Consider the following 16,118-nt stretch of genomic DNA (forward strand, 5'->3'; position numbering starts at 1 on the left):
TCCAGGGCTTGGGCTTGAGCATGCTCAGTTTGCTCCTCCCTCCCTGCTGTAATCTGAGCCCAGAGCTGTGCGCGAGCAGGGAGAGACTCAGACAGGAAGTGATGTCACAGCAAGCTAATATGGCAGCTGCTATCCTAAACAAACAGACACAGTGTCTAGAGCGGTTTACTCAGGTATGGAAAGGCATTCTAAAGAATAAAATTGGTGTTCTAGCTTGCGGCTAATCTATTGGCAATAAACTGCCTTCTCCTTTAAATCACTGAAAATATTCAGCTGAATATTGTAAAAGTTTCTTAAAAAATACAACTTAATTTTTTTTATTCCTTGGGTTGGGTCCATTTAATTGTTCCTGATGTTCAGATTGCAAAGCAGAATAACAAAACTGAAAGTCACACAGAGGCCAAATGTTTGCAGCTTCTTTACTGAGAATGAACTGGAGGTTGTGCCATCCACCCACAGCATCCAAACACATTCTGTGGTCTCTGACTTCCTTAGTGAGTTCATGGCCCTGCATGTTGGTAGAGCCGGAAATTCAGACCTTTGCAGCTAAACCTGCTTATCATCACTGACGGATCAAACCCTTGGTCCAGTCTGCTAGTCTAAGTAATCGTTGAAGGCAGAATTAGAGGACCTGGACTCCTGAAGGAATTGAAAGCACATAAAAACATGAACAAAAAAATAGAAAAAAATCTGTTGGGGAGGAGTGAAACCTGGATGAGCCACATTAGATCTCTTCTTGTTTCATTCTTGTTACCTGCTGAGTATTATCCAGCTTACGTCTGTTCTATAATCAGCATATGTGCAAGGAGTCACCTTGTAAAAACACAGAAGCACGAGGATATCAGGCAAGGAGTATTTGGATAAAATGGAGTCTATGGGAGATGGCCTTTCCGTAATTTGGGTATTTCTAGATAATGGGTTTCCGGATAACAGATACCATACTTTACTTGATCCATACTAAGATATAATGAATCCTTATTGGAAGCAAAACCACGATTTTTTAGTAGACTTAAGTTGCGAAGATCCAAATTACGGAAAAGATCAGTTAATCCGGAAAACCCCAGGTCCCGAGCATTCTGGATAACACGTCCCATACCTGTACTGCATTTACTGTCGTTTAACTTTCCTCAGATGTTACGGTTGGTTTTTTTCAGACTTATCAATGCCGCTCTTTGGGGCAAATTCACTAACTGGCGGAGTTGCGCCAGCAATGGCTTCGCTGCACTTCGCCTGGTGAAATTTTCGCCAGCGCTCCGCAAATTCACTAAAATGCTAAGTTGCAATCAGCGAAGCGAAAGGTAGGGAAGTTGGGCAAGTGAAAATTCGGCAGGCAAAGCGAAGTTGCGCTAGCGAAGGGTAATTTGCATACGGCGGGAACTTAAAAGTTTAAATGGACGTATATGTTACGTAGTGAATTTGCCCCTTTATCTTTATACTTAATATATGAAGTGTTTCAACTCTTCCTGCTATGAAAAACGTAAATGTATTTAAAAAAAATCTATATTAACTACAGAACAAAATGGAAATAAAATTGTTACACGATAAAAAGACCAAACGCAAGCTACTTAATAAAAAATAAAAAAAAAACACCCTTTGCAAAACATTAAAGTTATTTTCCCCTTTAAAGCATTGATGCAAAGTATAATTTTTTACACAAACATCCCCATGCAAAGTATATGACACCTGGATATAAGTAATATCTCGCTCTATTTAATATCGGACTAGGGAAACGAATAATCTGGCCCTCTTTGAATTGCAGGGAAGAGAAAGGGAAGCAAATGTTGCAAGTAAAATTTCTTCCCCCATACTACATGTGGGATTTTGTTATAAAACGCTATAGAAGATATTAATATAGATCTAAAAATGAAGCATCAAATTGCATCAGCATCCCCTTTAAAAGACAGTAGGGCTCATTTATCAACACTGGGCAAATTTGCCCATGGCAAACAATCAGTGAATAGCTTTTAAAGCCAGCTGCAAGTAGAACAATGAATGCAGCACTTTGATTGGTTGCCATGGGTTACTGCCCATGGGCAAATTTGCCCAGTGTTGATAAATGACCCCCACTGTATATATTCTACTGAGTCCGTTCCTTCCGACAGATCCTATTCTCCATTTTGTGTGTGGTCCCCCGGGGAGGTCATATAAAGGAAAAAAAATAAATCATGTGTGATCCCCCTACTAAAGGATAAATCAATCCAGAGCTTTATTTTCTTTGTAGCAAAATGGGACTGTCGAGAAGCAGGTTAGCAGACAAGGAGCAAGCCATCTTTGCATCCTAACGAGGTCTAGACAATACAGCAGCCAGTGAATATATTAAGGCACGGGATTCAAACCCTACCTCTTCCAGCACATTGATCGAATTCCTGCAGCTCTGAAGACGGGTAGTAAAACTGGACGTCGTGGGTGAATTGTAATCCTCTGTGGTCTCCGATATAAACTCCGATACTGAGATCTGATCGGGCATCCTAGCGATGAGGAGACAAAAAAAAATAAAATAAACAAAAGGAGATGAGGAGAGAAGGTCCAGAGAAGGGGGGTGAGCAGACACACACACACAATATGGGAGGCGAGTTACGTACATTCAGTAATGTATTGGTATCCTAATAAATAGTATTAAATACAAATGCAGATTTTGCCCCCTTTTTTTGCATATGTTTATGAAGCACAGAATGAACACAAATAAGAGTGTATGCGAGAATGAGGCACTTAATTACATTACACATCCCTAGGGATGACAGAATGTCAGCTGAAACTGCTGTGCATTGCAGTGTCAAACAAGGTCACTTACACCCTTTGTTAAAGAAACTGTAACATCAAAAAATTTAAGGACTTAAAAGTAAAACCAGTTTTACCAGGTCAACACTGAATTATATGTGTGTGTTTGCTACAGAAACATTGCTATAGTTTATATAAACCAGCTGCTGTGTAGCCATGGGGGCAGCCATTCAAGCACAGGATACACAGTAGATAACAGATAAGTACTACTATAGTTTATATAAACAAGCTGCTGTGTAGCCATGGGGGCAGTCATTAAAGCACAGGATACACAGTAGATAACAGATAAGTACTACTAGAGTTTATATAAACAAGCTGCTGTGTAGCCATGGGGGCAGCCATTCAAGCACAGGATACACAGTAGATAACAGATAAGTACTACTATAGTTTATATAAACAAGCTGCTGTGTAGCCATGGGGGCAGCCATTCAAGCAAAGGATACACAGTAGATAACAGATAAGTACTACTATAGTTTATATAAACAAGCTGCTGTGTAGCCATGGGGGCAGCCATTCAAGCAGAGGATACACAGTAGATAACAGATAAGTACTGCTATAGTTTATATAAACAAGCTGCTGTGTAGCCATGGGGGCAGCCATTCAAGCACAGGATACACAGTAGATAACAGATAAGTACTACTATAGTTTATATAAACAATCTGCTGTGTAGCCATGGGGGCAGCCATTCAAGCACAGGATACACAGTAGATAACAGATAAGTACTACTATAGTTTATATAAACAAGCTGCTGTGTAGCCATGGGGCAGCCATTCAAGCACAGGATACACAGTAGATAACAGATAATTACTACTATAGTATTTATAAACAAGCTGCTGTGTAGCCATGGGGGCAGCCATTCAAGCACAGGATACACAGTAGATAACAGATAAGTCCTACTATAGTTTATGTAAACAAGCTGCTGTGTAGCCATGGGGGCAGCCATTCAAGCACAGGATACACAGCAGATAACAGATAAGTACTACTATAGTTTATATAAACAATCTGCTGTGTAGCCATGGGGGCAGTCATTCAAGCACAGGATACACAGTAGATAACAGATAAGTACTATTACAGTTTATTGTAGTGTTTCTGAAGCAAACACATCAGTTTTACCAGGGCAGGACAACACTGCATTATATTTTTATTACTTTAAAACACTAATTTTTTAATTTTACTGTTTGAAGTGAGGAAGGAAATTGAGGAATATCACACAGACAAGATGACTTGCAAATAGTTCCCTTGCTGAAATTGAACCAATAACCCCAGTGCTACAAGTGTAATACATGTAGGTGTACTGGACAGGGGCATACAATCCAGTGGATTCCAAGGGCAAGTAACCCTGTGATTCACCTGTGGAATACCAGCGATAACAAGTGATGGAGAGCAAAGTGACATAAATCTGCTGCACACGTCTTCCATCATACACGCCATTAAGGCATTGATTGCACCTGTACTTACATGTATATGCAAATGGGAGAACACAGAATATATACGCAGGTTATATGCAGGTTGTGTGCTGAATTGTAACAGTCGGGAATAAATTGCATTAGACTGCGTAAAGCAAATTCACATACTCGACAAAGTATAAAAATTTTCCAGAAAGCCCCAGGTCCTGAGCATTCTGGCTAACAGGTCCCATACCTGTATATATATTGTACCGAACCTCAAATCCGCTAGCATCATTATACAGTAAAAAGCTTTGAACACACACACACACATATATATGTGTATGTATATATATATATATCTATATATATACACACACATATATCTATCTATCTATCTATATATATATATATATATGTATGATCATACAATGCTTCACTTGCATTCTTACATAGATCAGTATACAGTCATACATCATATAAGCATACATTATATAGATCAGCATACAGTCATATATCATATAAGCATACATTATATAAATCAGCATACAGTCATACATCATATAAGCATACATTATATAGATCAGCATACAGTCATACATCATATAAGCATACATTATATAAATCAGCATACAGTCATACATCATATAAGCATACATTATATAGATCAGCATACAGTCATACATCATATAAGCATACATTATATAGATCAGTATATAGTCATATATCACATACGTCATCACAGGAGCCCCACTTACATCATTCTACAGAGCTACGCTTGCATTATTTACTCTTCCACACACCATACAAAAGAACTGCGTACCGCATAACACAAAGCCCCTTGTCATCATACAGATCTTTACATACATCATAAGGAATCCCCCGCTGACATCATTGCATCATCACACACACACACAACACACTGAGATTTACATGCTTCATCACACAGCTTTAGTTACATCATGAAAGGGAGTCTCACATACACTGAGCTTTGCAAAAATCACCAGATGGAGACCCACATCCCCACAACAAATCTCACCGACATCATCATCATACTGAGACCCCACCATCACATGGACCCCACTGACATCATTGCTTACATCATCATGCATAACTTTGCATACATAGGTTAATGGAACCACGTTTATCTCATTAACACACATATATCATCATAGAAAACCGCACTTAAATCATCATAACAACCTCTCATGATCACAAGGTTTTGCATGCACTATACAGACCCCATTACATCATCATGATACAGATCATATACAACATTATACAGATCATATAAATCATTATACAGAGCCTCCCATCACTCAGGGGCTTATATTTCAACCTTCAATCATTACAAAATGACATTACATTTTACAAAACTCGTCCGGCACTTTCTGGATCAGCAGCTGAATTGTAACATTGCATTAGACTGCGTAAAGCAAATTCACACACTCGACTGCTCTGAGAAATGTACCAACTCTCCCCTGACAGTCCAGAAAGGGTTAATACTGAAAACAAAATATCCAAGGAGGGTCACACCAATCACAGAAATACACAAAAGATGCTGGATTCACGCAAAGTGTCAGTTATCAGACACACATCTTCATGCAACATACACACAACAACACAGATTAACACAAGACATGCTCACGCACGGTTTTGTCCATGGAAACACAAAGTATGTCTCACACGCATATCACGCGTGAGATTGTAATATGGAAGGATCACAGATGTTTATCACAATCACTTACCACATCACACAGAGAAATCAAAGTTCCAAGCACACACAGCCATGTGTCACACACATAGTACTGCACTAAAGCAATGCAGAGTTTCACACATGATCACACAGAGAATGACAGACATATATGATATGAACTATTATTCTCATAGAATGGCACACACATACACACAGAATGACACAGAGTATCCCATACACACAAGGTATCTCTCGGAATGTATTACATAGAGAGTATGTCACAGACTGACACAAGAGTATGTAACAGACATACACACAGGGTAACAAAATATCACACAAAAAATATCTAACAGAATGTCACACACACCGTAGCTTGCAGAATATCACACACACAGAGTATGTCACAGAATGACACGCAGAGTGTCTCACAGACTATAATACACACTATTTCACAGAATGTCACAGACTGACATATACACAGGGTAACATACAAAATATCACACACAAAAAGTATGTCACACACACAAACAGTGGCTTGCATAACATCACACACACATAGAATGTCACAGAATGACACAGAGTATGTCACAGACTGACATATACACAGGGTAACATAAAATATCGCACAAAAAATATCAGAATGTCACACACAGAGTAGCTAGCAGAATATCACATACACAGAGTATCCCACAGACTGTCATACACACAAGGTATTTCACAGAATGTCACACATACAGAGTATCTCACGGAATGTCATACACAAAATGTCACCGAATAACACAGAGTATCCCACAGAATGTCACAAAATGACACACAGAGCATCTCACAGACTGTCACACACACACAAGATAGCTCACAGAATGTCACACACACACACAGAATGTCACAAAATGACACACAGAATGTCACAAAATGACACACAGAATGTCACACACACACACAGTAGGTCACAGTGAGCCCACACAAACACAAAGAGTAGTTGAGGGTGACAGACAAAAGCCCACAGTAGGAATCACACACAGACACAAAAGAGAGAGGGGGGACAGACTATATGCAGCCTACAGACAGTCCATGCTGTTAACGATGATCACATACATGTCAGGCTGCAGAAGTGCGAGGCGCTCCCCCCGCAGTCAGTGGTAGAGTCTGTCCGTGTGTCCCACACTGCCCTGTCCTGCGCCTTCTGAGCTGCTGTTATACCCGGTCTCGCCTCACTCTCTCCTCTGTTGTCCCTCAGCTCTGCCGCCCGCTGCCTGGCTCATCCCCACGGACTCTCCCAGCCGCACACAGCCGGGCTCAGACCTCTCTCTCTCTATGGCGCCCTCGCTGACTCTCTCCTCCGACACCACTAGCAGCAGCAGCACGCCTAGCAGTGAGCGCGCACCGCGGGCACACACACTCCCTAACCCTAGCCTGGCGCGCGCACCGCACACACTGAGCGCGGCCTTGAAACAAGGAAGCAACTCCCTAAGCTGCTTCCTGAGCCCTCGCACTGTGAGTAAGAGACGGGCACTCTGTGTGGTACTGTGGCATCATCATAGCTCTGCGCTAGTTCTTTTATCCCCCCTCCCGCCTACAATGGACCCTTCCTGCACCGTCTTTGTCTTTTATCCCTCCGCCTCTAAATCTACAGCTGGGGGTTCCCAACACAGCGTTTTACTTCTTCTTTCACCCCTCAAACTGAAATGGGAGCTCCCTGTTCGCCATGAGGTACAGAGCGCGGGAACCGTTAAAGCCAGAATTAAAGGGCTGCTGCACCTTTAAGTTAACTCTTAATACAGGGGAGCCCAAAGGGTAGATCAGGATCTATCAATAAACAGCTTACCCTCCTCTTTCATGCTTTATTTCACATATTTATTCTGTTAAGGTTACATAAGGAATAGTTGTTTGTTAAATATAACAATATACATTGTCCCACATAATCCAGTCTCTTATTCAAATCAGTGCATGGTTGCTAGGGGAATTTGGACCCTAGTTACCAGATGACTTAAAGGGATACTGTCATGAGAAAAAAAAAATTCAAAATGAATCAGTTAATAGTGCTGCTTCAGCAGAATTATGCTCAAAAGAGCAAACAGATTTTTTTATATTCAATTTTGAAATCTGACATGGGGCTAGACATATTGTCAGTTTCCCAGCTGCCCCAAGTCATGTGACTTATACTCTGATAAACTTCAATCACTCTTTACTGCTGTACTGCAAGTTGGAGTGATATCACCCACTCCCTTTACCCCCAGCAGCCAAACAAAAGAACAATGGGAAGGTAACCAGATAGCAGCTCCCTAACACAAGATAACAGCTGCCTGGTAGATCTAAGAACAACACTCAATAGTAAAAACCCATGTCCCACTGAGACACATTCAGTTACATTGAGAAGGAAAAACAGCAGCCTGCCAGAAAGCATTTCTCTCCTAAAGTGCAGGCACAAGTCACATGACCAGGGGCAGCTGGGAAATTGACAAAATGTCTAGCCCCATGTCAGATTTCAAAATTGAATATAAAAAAATCTGTTTGTTCTTTTGAGAAATGGATTTCAGTGCAGAATTCTGCTGGAGTAGCACTATTAACTGATGTGTTTTGGAAAAAACATATTTTCCTATGACAGGATCCCTTTAAATTGCAAACTGGAGAGCTGCTGAATAAAAAGCTAAATAACTCAAAAACCTTCAATAATAAAAAATGAAAACCAATTACAAATTGTCTCAGAATATCCCTCTCTACATCAGGGGTCCCCAACCTTTTTTGGATCGGGGACTGGTGGCAAAATTTTTTTTTTTCGAGGACCGGGGGGTGGGGTCGGAAGGGGTCACCGTGGGTCAGCAACAAATTTGGACGTGCCGGCGTCCAATTCGGCGCACTGCGTTTTTGTGCACTGGGCTCGGCGTCCTAGTGCGGGAGTGTCCGTGGCCCGGCGGTTGGGGACCCCTGCTCTACATCATACTAAATGATATCTCAAATGTGGACAACCCTTTTAAAGTCCGAATGCCAAAAACTCTATATTTACTATAGTGGCGATACAAAACTTGAATTTTTCATGATTTATTATACCCTGAGGATGGAAAAAGTCTGAATCCGAAAATCCGGCATCTCAGACCTGCCAAGGTTGTATATAAGTCTGCACTGGAATTAGCCTGAAAATCCGACTATTTCAGACAAAAATCTGAAAAATTCTGGCTTTTTTCCCGAAAAGCGGGATTTTCTGGCTCATTCTGGCTCATTCGTAATTTGGTAAATTAGCAACACAAAAACATTTATTGGTTACAGATCATTTAAATTGCAAAATTAAAAGGTTCATACTACACCAAATGACTAAATGGATCTCCTTGTGCCCTATGGTCCCCATTCTGCACTATTGGGCTCTTATCCTCTTAAAAATTCACTGGCCTTTTTCAACAGGATTCGGATTCGGCCGAATCCTTCAGCCCGGCCGATCCGAATCCTAATTTGCATATGCAAATTAGGGACGGGAAGGGAAATCGCATGACTTTGGGGCACATTTACTTAGTTTGAGTGAAGGAATAGAATTAAAAAAACTTCGAATTTCGAATGATTTTTTTGGCTACTTTGACCATCGAATTGGCTACTTCGACCTTCGACTACGACTGCAAATCAAACGATTTAAACTAAAAATCGTTCGACTATTCGACCATTCAATAGTCGAAGTACTGTCTCTTTAAAAAAAACTTCGACCCCCTACTTTGCCAAGTAAAACCTACCGAACCTCAATGTTAGCCTATGGGGAAGGACCCCATAGGCTTTCTAAGCTTTTTTTGATAGAAGGAATTTCGTTCGATCAATGGATTAAATTCCTTCGAATCGTTCGATTCGAAGGATTTAATCCTTCGATTGAACGAATAGCGCTAAACGAATATCGAAGTCGAAGGATTTAACTTCGACAGTCGAATATCGAGGGTTAATTAACCCTCGATATTCGACCCTAAGTAAATCTGCCCCAAAGTGTCACAAAACAAGGAAATAAAAAATGTTTTCCCCTTCCCACCCCTAATTTGCATTTGCAAATTAGGATTCGGTTCAGTATTTGGCGAATTTCGAATTCATGTGAGTTTTTTAAAACTCCCATAAATAAGAAATTCGACTAGTTTAAATTAGGGATGCACCGAATCCAGTATTTGGTTCGGGATTCGTCCTTTTTCTACAGGATTCGGCCGAATCCTTCTGCCCAGCCGAACCCGAATCCTAATGTGCACATGCAAATTAGGGGCGGGAAGGCAAATCACGTGAATTTTTGTCACAAAACAAGGAAATAAAAAATGTTTTCCCCTTCCCACCCCTAATTTGCATATGCAAATTAGGATTCGGTTCGGTATTCGGCCAAATCTTTTGCAAGGGATTCAGGGGTTCTGCCGAATTTATTAATAAAATGAAAAATGTTATAATCTAACAAATTGAAATGACCCAAAAATTTTGAATTTGATTCGAATTTGATCAAACTCAATTCCAATTCTTTCTCGGAAAAAAAATTTGAATGTCAGGAAGGCTAAAACATCTCCAAATTGATCCCTGCACCTCCCCCGTTGACATAAACAGTAATGCGTCAGGTTTTAGTTGGCAAATTCAAATTCTTAAAGGGCCAGGGTATGCTAAATATTGAAAATCAGATTCAAATTTTTTTAAAATTTGAATCGAATTTAAATAACTCCCTAGTTGAATTTAACAGTTTTTACAATAAAAAATCTGATTTCGAATTTTCAATTCGACCTTGATAAACCTGCCCCTTGGTGTGGTATAAGCTTAATATCTGGCTTGTTAAGTCACTTGAAGCCTAGAGCTGGACAGACATCGAAGCACGGAAGTGATCCGGAAGCTCTTTGATGCATGACTGATTAAGAAAGAAGATGAGATTATATCTAAACACTGAAAGCTTTTGGACACATATGTCATGGGGTCCTTTTGGGATCTCATCACTGCTAAAAGGTTAGAAATCAATTAACTGGTCAATAGACAGCTTGGCCTTTATTAACTGAAAGCTACATTTGGAATATCACAGGACTCTTCCCAAACTGGGAGTGGCTGGACCAAGAGCATCAGCCTATATGCAAGCACAGCATCTCATAAAGGGAATTTCACTGAATCATGCCATTCCTAACTCACAGCATGGGTCTCATGGGTTTGATTCTTATATTAACACACAGAAGGGCTTTTTAAAGGGGAACTATCACAAAAATGTAAGCTTCAGCATACTGAAATAAGAAACTTTTTTCATATTATTATTATTAACATGTATTTATATAGCGCCAACATATTGCGTAGCACTGTAAAGTAAATGTGATTATACAACTACATCACATGAATTATATACATAGAACATATGGAGTTACACACATCACAATGTTATGAAGTGCTTTGAATGTCAGGGTCATTAATTTGAATTTGATTCTGAAAGGTAACGGAAGCCAGTGCAGGGATTGACAGAATGGCGAGGCAGAGGAGGAGCGGTTGCTGAGGTGTATGAGCCTCGCAGCAGTGTTCATTATGGACTGGAGAGGTGACAGTCTCTGGAGGGGAAGGCCAATTAAAAGAGAGTTACAGTAGTCTAGACGTGATATGACGAGAGAGTGAATAAGAATTTTGGCAGCATCTTGGGTGATAAATGATCGTATTTTGGATATGTTCCTTAGGTGGAAGTGACATGATTTAATAATCAATTAAATATTCTGTGTTGTTTCTGAAATAATCAAGTTTATGTTCACTATTCCTCTCTCAGCATCTGTTTCTCTTCATTCTCTCTTCATGCAGCAGTTGGGTGTCAGATATTCACTGACAGTTAGATCCAATATATCTTATAGGGGGGGGCTTCTTTCCTATCTTCAAAATCAATTATATGCCACAATAATAGTGGTTTAATTGGCTCTGGGTCCTCAAGTGCCTTATTCATTTGTTAAACTGATACAGGTATGGGATCTGTTATCTGGAAACCCATTATCAAGAAAGCTCCAAATTACGGAAAGGCCGTCATCCATAGACTCCATTATAATCAAATATTTGTAAAATGATTTTTTTTTTCTCTAATAATAAAACAGTACCTTGTACTTGATCCCAATTACAGAGAAAAAGGAAATCATTTAAAAAAAAATTGGATTATTTGGATAAAAATGGAGTCTATGGGAGACTGCCTTTCTGTAATTCGGAGCTTTCTGGATACTGGGTCTCCGCATAACAGATCCCATACCTGTACAAGAAAACTGACACCCTGAAAGATTAGTTGGCAATTAATATAAAGACTCAGAAAGCAGTGCAGTCTGCAGCATGCACCTAAATTAAAGGGGCTTGTTCACCTTCAAACAGCTAGATTTTTTCTGATCATCAGAAATAATGACTTTTTTTCAATTACTTTCTATTGTCTGAGGGGGGTCGCCGACCCTGCAAACTGTTCTAAATGGATACATTTAGTTGATACATTTCTTATCTTTGTCCCTGATGAGCAGAATCTCTGGGTTTCATTACAGGCAGCTGTTAGAATTGATACAATAGTTACTAATACTCCAGAGATGCTGCTGAGAAATGGATCAACTACATGTTGCAAAATTGTAACAGAATCTGCAGCTGAATTACTGAGCTGCCAGACTCAAACACCAGAGACACCAACATTCAACTTTACACTTAGATTTTTGGAAAAACAGTAAAAAATAAATAATGGAAAGTAATTGAAAAAAGTCTTTATTTCTGGGGAACAATCTGAAAGGCGTATTTATCAAAGGAGGAACTTTTCATCACTTAGGGCTTGTGCTGAAGTTACTTGTTGCCTATTCTTTTAATGGGGTGGTTCACCTTTAAGTTAATTTTTAGTATGTTAGAAAAAAGTTCTAAGCAACTTTGGTCTTAATTTTTTTTTTATAGTTGTTAATTATTTGCTTGTTTCTTCTGACTCTTTTCAGCTTTCAAATAAGGTCACTGATTCCATCTAAAACAAATGCTCTGTAAGGCTGCAAATGTATTGTTTTTGCTATTATTTATTACTCTTATTTCTATTCAGGCCTCTCCTATTCATATTCCAGTCTCTTATAATGGTTGCTAGGGGAATTTGAACACTACAATATGCTCCAAGGGGTTATCCTTAGTGGTGTTGGGCACTATTGCTTAAATTAGTTTGAAATACCTTGCCCTATTATACGTGCTATCCCACACCCACTGTTACTATAGGTATCATCTCTCCCTACTATACCTGCTATCCCACAGTCACACTCCCTTCCCAGAGACTATTATCCACTGTTACTATAGGCACCATCTCTCCCTACTATACCTGCTATCCCACAGTCACACTCCCTTCCCAGAGACTATTATCCCACTGTTACTATAGGCACCATCTCTCCCTACTATACCTGCTATCCCACAGTCACACTCCCTTCCCAGAGACTATTATCCCACTGTTACTATAGGCACCATCTCTCCCTACTATACCTGCTATCCCACAGTCACACTCCCTTCCCAGAGACTATTATCCCACTGTTACTATAGACACATCTCTCCCTACTATACCTGCTATCCCACAGTCACACTCCCTTCCCAGAGACTATTATCCACTGTTACTATAGACACTATCTCTCCCTACTATACCTGCTATCCCACAGTCACACTCCCTTCCCAGAGACTATTATCCACTGTTACTATAGACACCATCTCTCCCTACTATACCTGCTATCCCACAGTCACACTCCCTTCCCAGAGACTATTATCCCACTGTTACTATAGACACATCTCTCCCTACTATACCTGCTATCCCACAGTCACACTCCCTTCCCAGAGACTATTATCCCACTGTTACTATAGGCACCATCTCTCCCTACTATACCTGCTATCCCACAGTCACACTCCCTTCCCAGAGACTATTATCCCACTGTTACTATAGGCACCATCTCTCCCTACTATACCTGCTATCCCACAGTCACACTCCCTTCCCAGAGACTATTATCCCACTGTTACTATAGGCACCATCTCTCCCTACTATACCTGCTATCCCACAGTCACACTCCCTTCCCAGAGACTATTATCCACTGTTACTATAGACACCATCTCTCCCTACTATACCTGCTATCCCACAGTCACACTCCCTTCCCAGAGACTATTATCCACTGTTACTATAGACACCATCTCTCCCTACTATACCTGCTATCCCACAGTCACACTCCCTTCCCAGAGACTATTATCCCACTGTTACTATAGACACATCTCTCCCTACTATACCTGCTATCCCACAGTCACACTCCCTTCCCAGAGACTATTATCCACTGTTACTATAGACACCATCTCTCCCTACTATACCTGCTATCCCACAGTCACACTCCCTTCCCAGAGACTATTATCCCACTGTTATTATGCCACTGTTACTATAAAAATTGCTTCTTTGCCTATACAGAGAAAAGGTAGATTTGCGGAACACATTATTAGTCTTTTATGTGTCCTTCCATTAAATGTTGCTCTATGTTACCATTCTATGACAGGTGCCAAGTGCAGGAACCTATGGCATATGGAAGTAGAAACAACATATGTGACTTTAGGAATACTATTAGAGCCTTAGAAAGGGCTTGTGTTGAGCACATAATACAGGCCAGGCAGACTTATTTTGGAGTGAACCCATGCAGAACATTTCTCTTAATAGTGACCCCTCAGTGTAAGGTTGGCTGCATCGTGATACAAGAGATAAATTCAGCAGCTACTGGATCAGCAGATGTTGCTGCTCAATGTGTCACAAGGCAACAAATGTGCTGAGCCCATCGGAATAATTTTCCCGGCCAGGAACGATATTATGAGGACTCAATGGAAATTCTAATGGTTATTGTTGTTCGTTTTTTTTCAAATTTTCTTTTTTTTTTTCTCTAGGGCCAAAGCTGTTATGGAACCACAGCTCCCAGCATCCTCTGTCAACCACACTCAACAAAAAAAACCTTGAAGATTCCGAGATGTATTATACTCCAAAGAAAAGTCCCTATCCTATTTGGAAGTTTCTGTGGTCTGCACTGGATTTAGCCAGAAAATCCAACTATTTTGTTTTTTTCTGCAAAAATCCAAAAAAGTGAACTTTTTGGGAAAAAGCCCCGAAAAAAATCGATTGATTCTGAAAAAAACTCTGAAAAGACTGTACGATTCGGGTTAGTTTTCCCCCAATTTGATTAAATTGTGCTTTTTTGATAATAATTAAGGTCAAATCTGGATTCTAGTTTGGTGGGACTTTATTATAAAAAGTCAGATACATTTGGATTTTGAAAAATAACCCCCACAAGCATTCCCGATTTCCAAAGTTTGAAGGAAAGCATGCTAACTCCATCAAGCTATTTCTTAAAATGTAACCCTCTCCCTCACTTTCTTCTCTTGAAAAATGATGAACAGGTTCTTTGGGACGTCAGGACTTGAAGAACCGATTTTTTTTGGAAAACATCACTTCACAACGGATCACAGCGAGAAAATCTGGAAATTACAAATGTTCCCAATAAACTCATATTGGGAACATCAGTTTAATAAATAGAGTTGGTGCTGAACATGGTTTTTGCCTATCATTTTAAAATAAAGAGACTGCTGTGATGTACTTCTGCATAGGAAATGCTTGAGAAAGGTTTCTAATTTTTTTCTTTCTCTCTCCTGACAACTTCCTTGACTACTTGGTGGTCAGACTAGTGAGAAACTGACCAACAGGTGGCGCTGTTGTAACAAAATTCATTCATATTAACAGTATATGTATCCCTTAATATCTTGGAATTTAAAAAAAAATAAATAATGAGTGTCAATTACAAAAGTGCTTAGAATAGCTCCCTCATCAATTTTACAGTCACTTATATTAAAGGTTTACTTATCTTTTAAGCAGCTTCACCTCTAAGTTTTAGCTCCTCATAGCGCCACATATTTTATTAATTTAAGTGTGACTGTTGCCTCTCTGATGTGACCATATCCTGTTCATCGGTTTATAGCCTGAACCTTTGATACCCCTTAGTAACTGGATTGATTGTTGCTGAACATTTTCAAGTAACTTGGCTTTGCTAGGAAGAAACACAAAATCACTCCATACTGAGATATTACTGTTTACCAGTACTCTGTTATTTTATTGTTAGCCTGAAGCAAAGAGATCTGTGAGACAGCATTATTAGTGTACGGGATGTAGCCTTCTACAACCAGGGACCAATACTAAAATAAAAATAGCAAGCTGATGTTATGAGGAAGGAAGTGAAATGTGGCGAGGAACTGGTCTGTGCTCATAAGATGGGAAACACTGTGGTCTGTACTAAGGGTCTTGTCTGTGGTCTGTGTTT

General features: G+C 39.9%; 1 protein-coding gene across 5 annotated transcripts in view; it reads right to left on the reverse strand.

Moving 5' to 3' along the window:
- The window catches only part of asap1.S (ArfGAP with SH3 domain, ankyrin repeat and PH domain 1 S homeolog), a 167,342-nt gene that overhangs the window by 121,348 nt on the left and 29,876 nt on the right, over positions 1-16,118 (reverse strand). For 4 of the 5 annotated variants that reach the window (XM_041568022.1, XM_041568019.1, XM_041568021.1 and 1 more), the window contains exon 3: positions 2,342-2,468. In XM_041568022.1, coding sequence (XP_041423956.1) covers positions 2,342-2,468 — 127 coding nt within the window. Of the gene's footprint in view, positions 1-2,341; positions 2,469-6,954; positions 7,554-16,118 lie in introns of those variants that run through there. The other variant, XM_041568020.1, reaches the window with a different exon arrangement.

This window comes from Xenopus laevis, chromosome 6S, assembly GCF_017654675.1.
Source record: "Xenopus laevis strain J_2021 chromosome 6S, Xenopus_laevis_v10.1, whole genome shotgun sequence".
In the NCBI taxonomy this organism is placed as follows: domain Eukaryota; kingdom Metazoa; phylum Chordata; class Amphibia; order Anura; family Pipidae; genus Xenopus; species Xenopus laevis.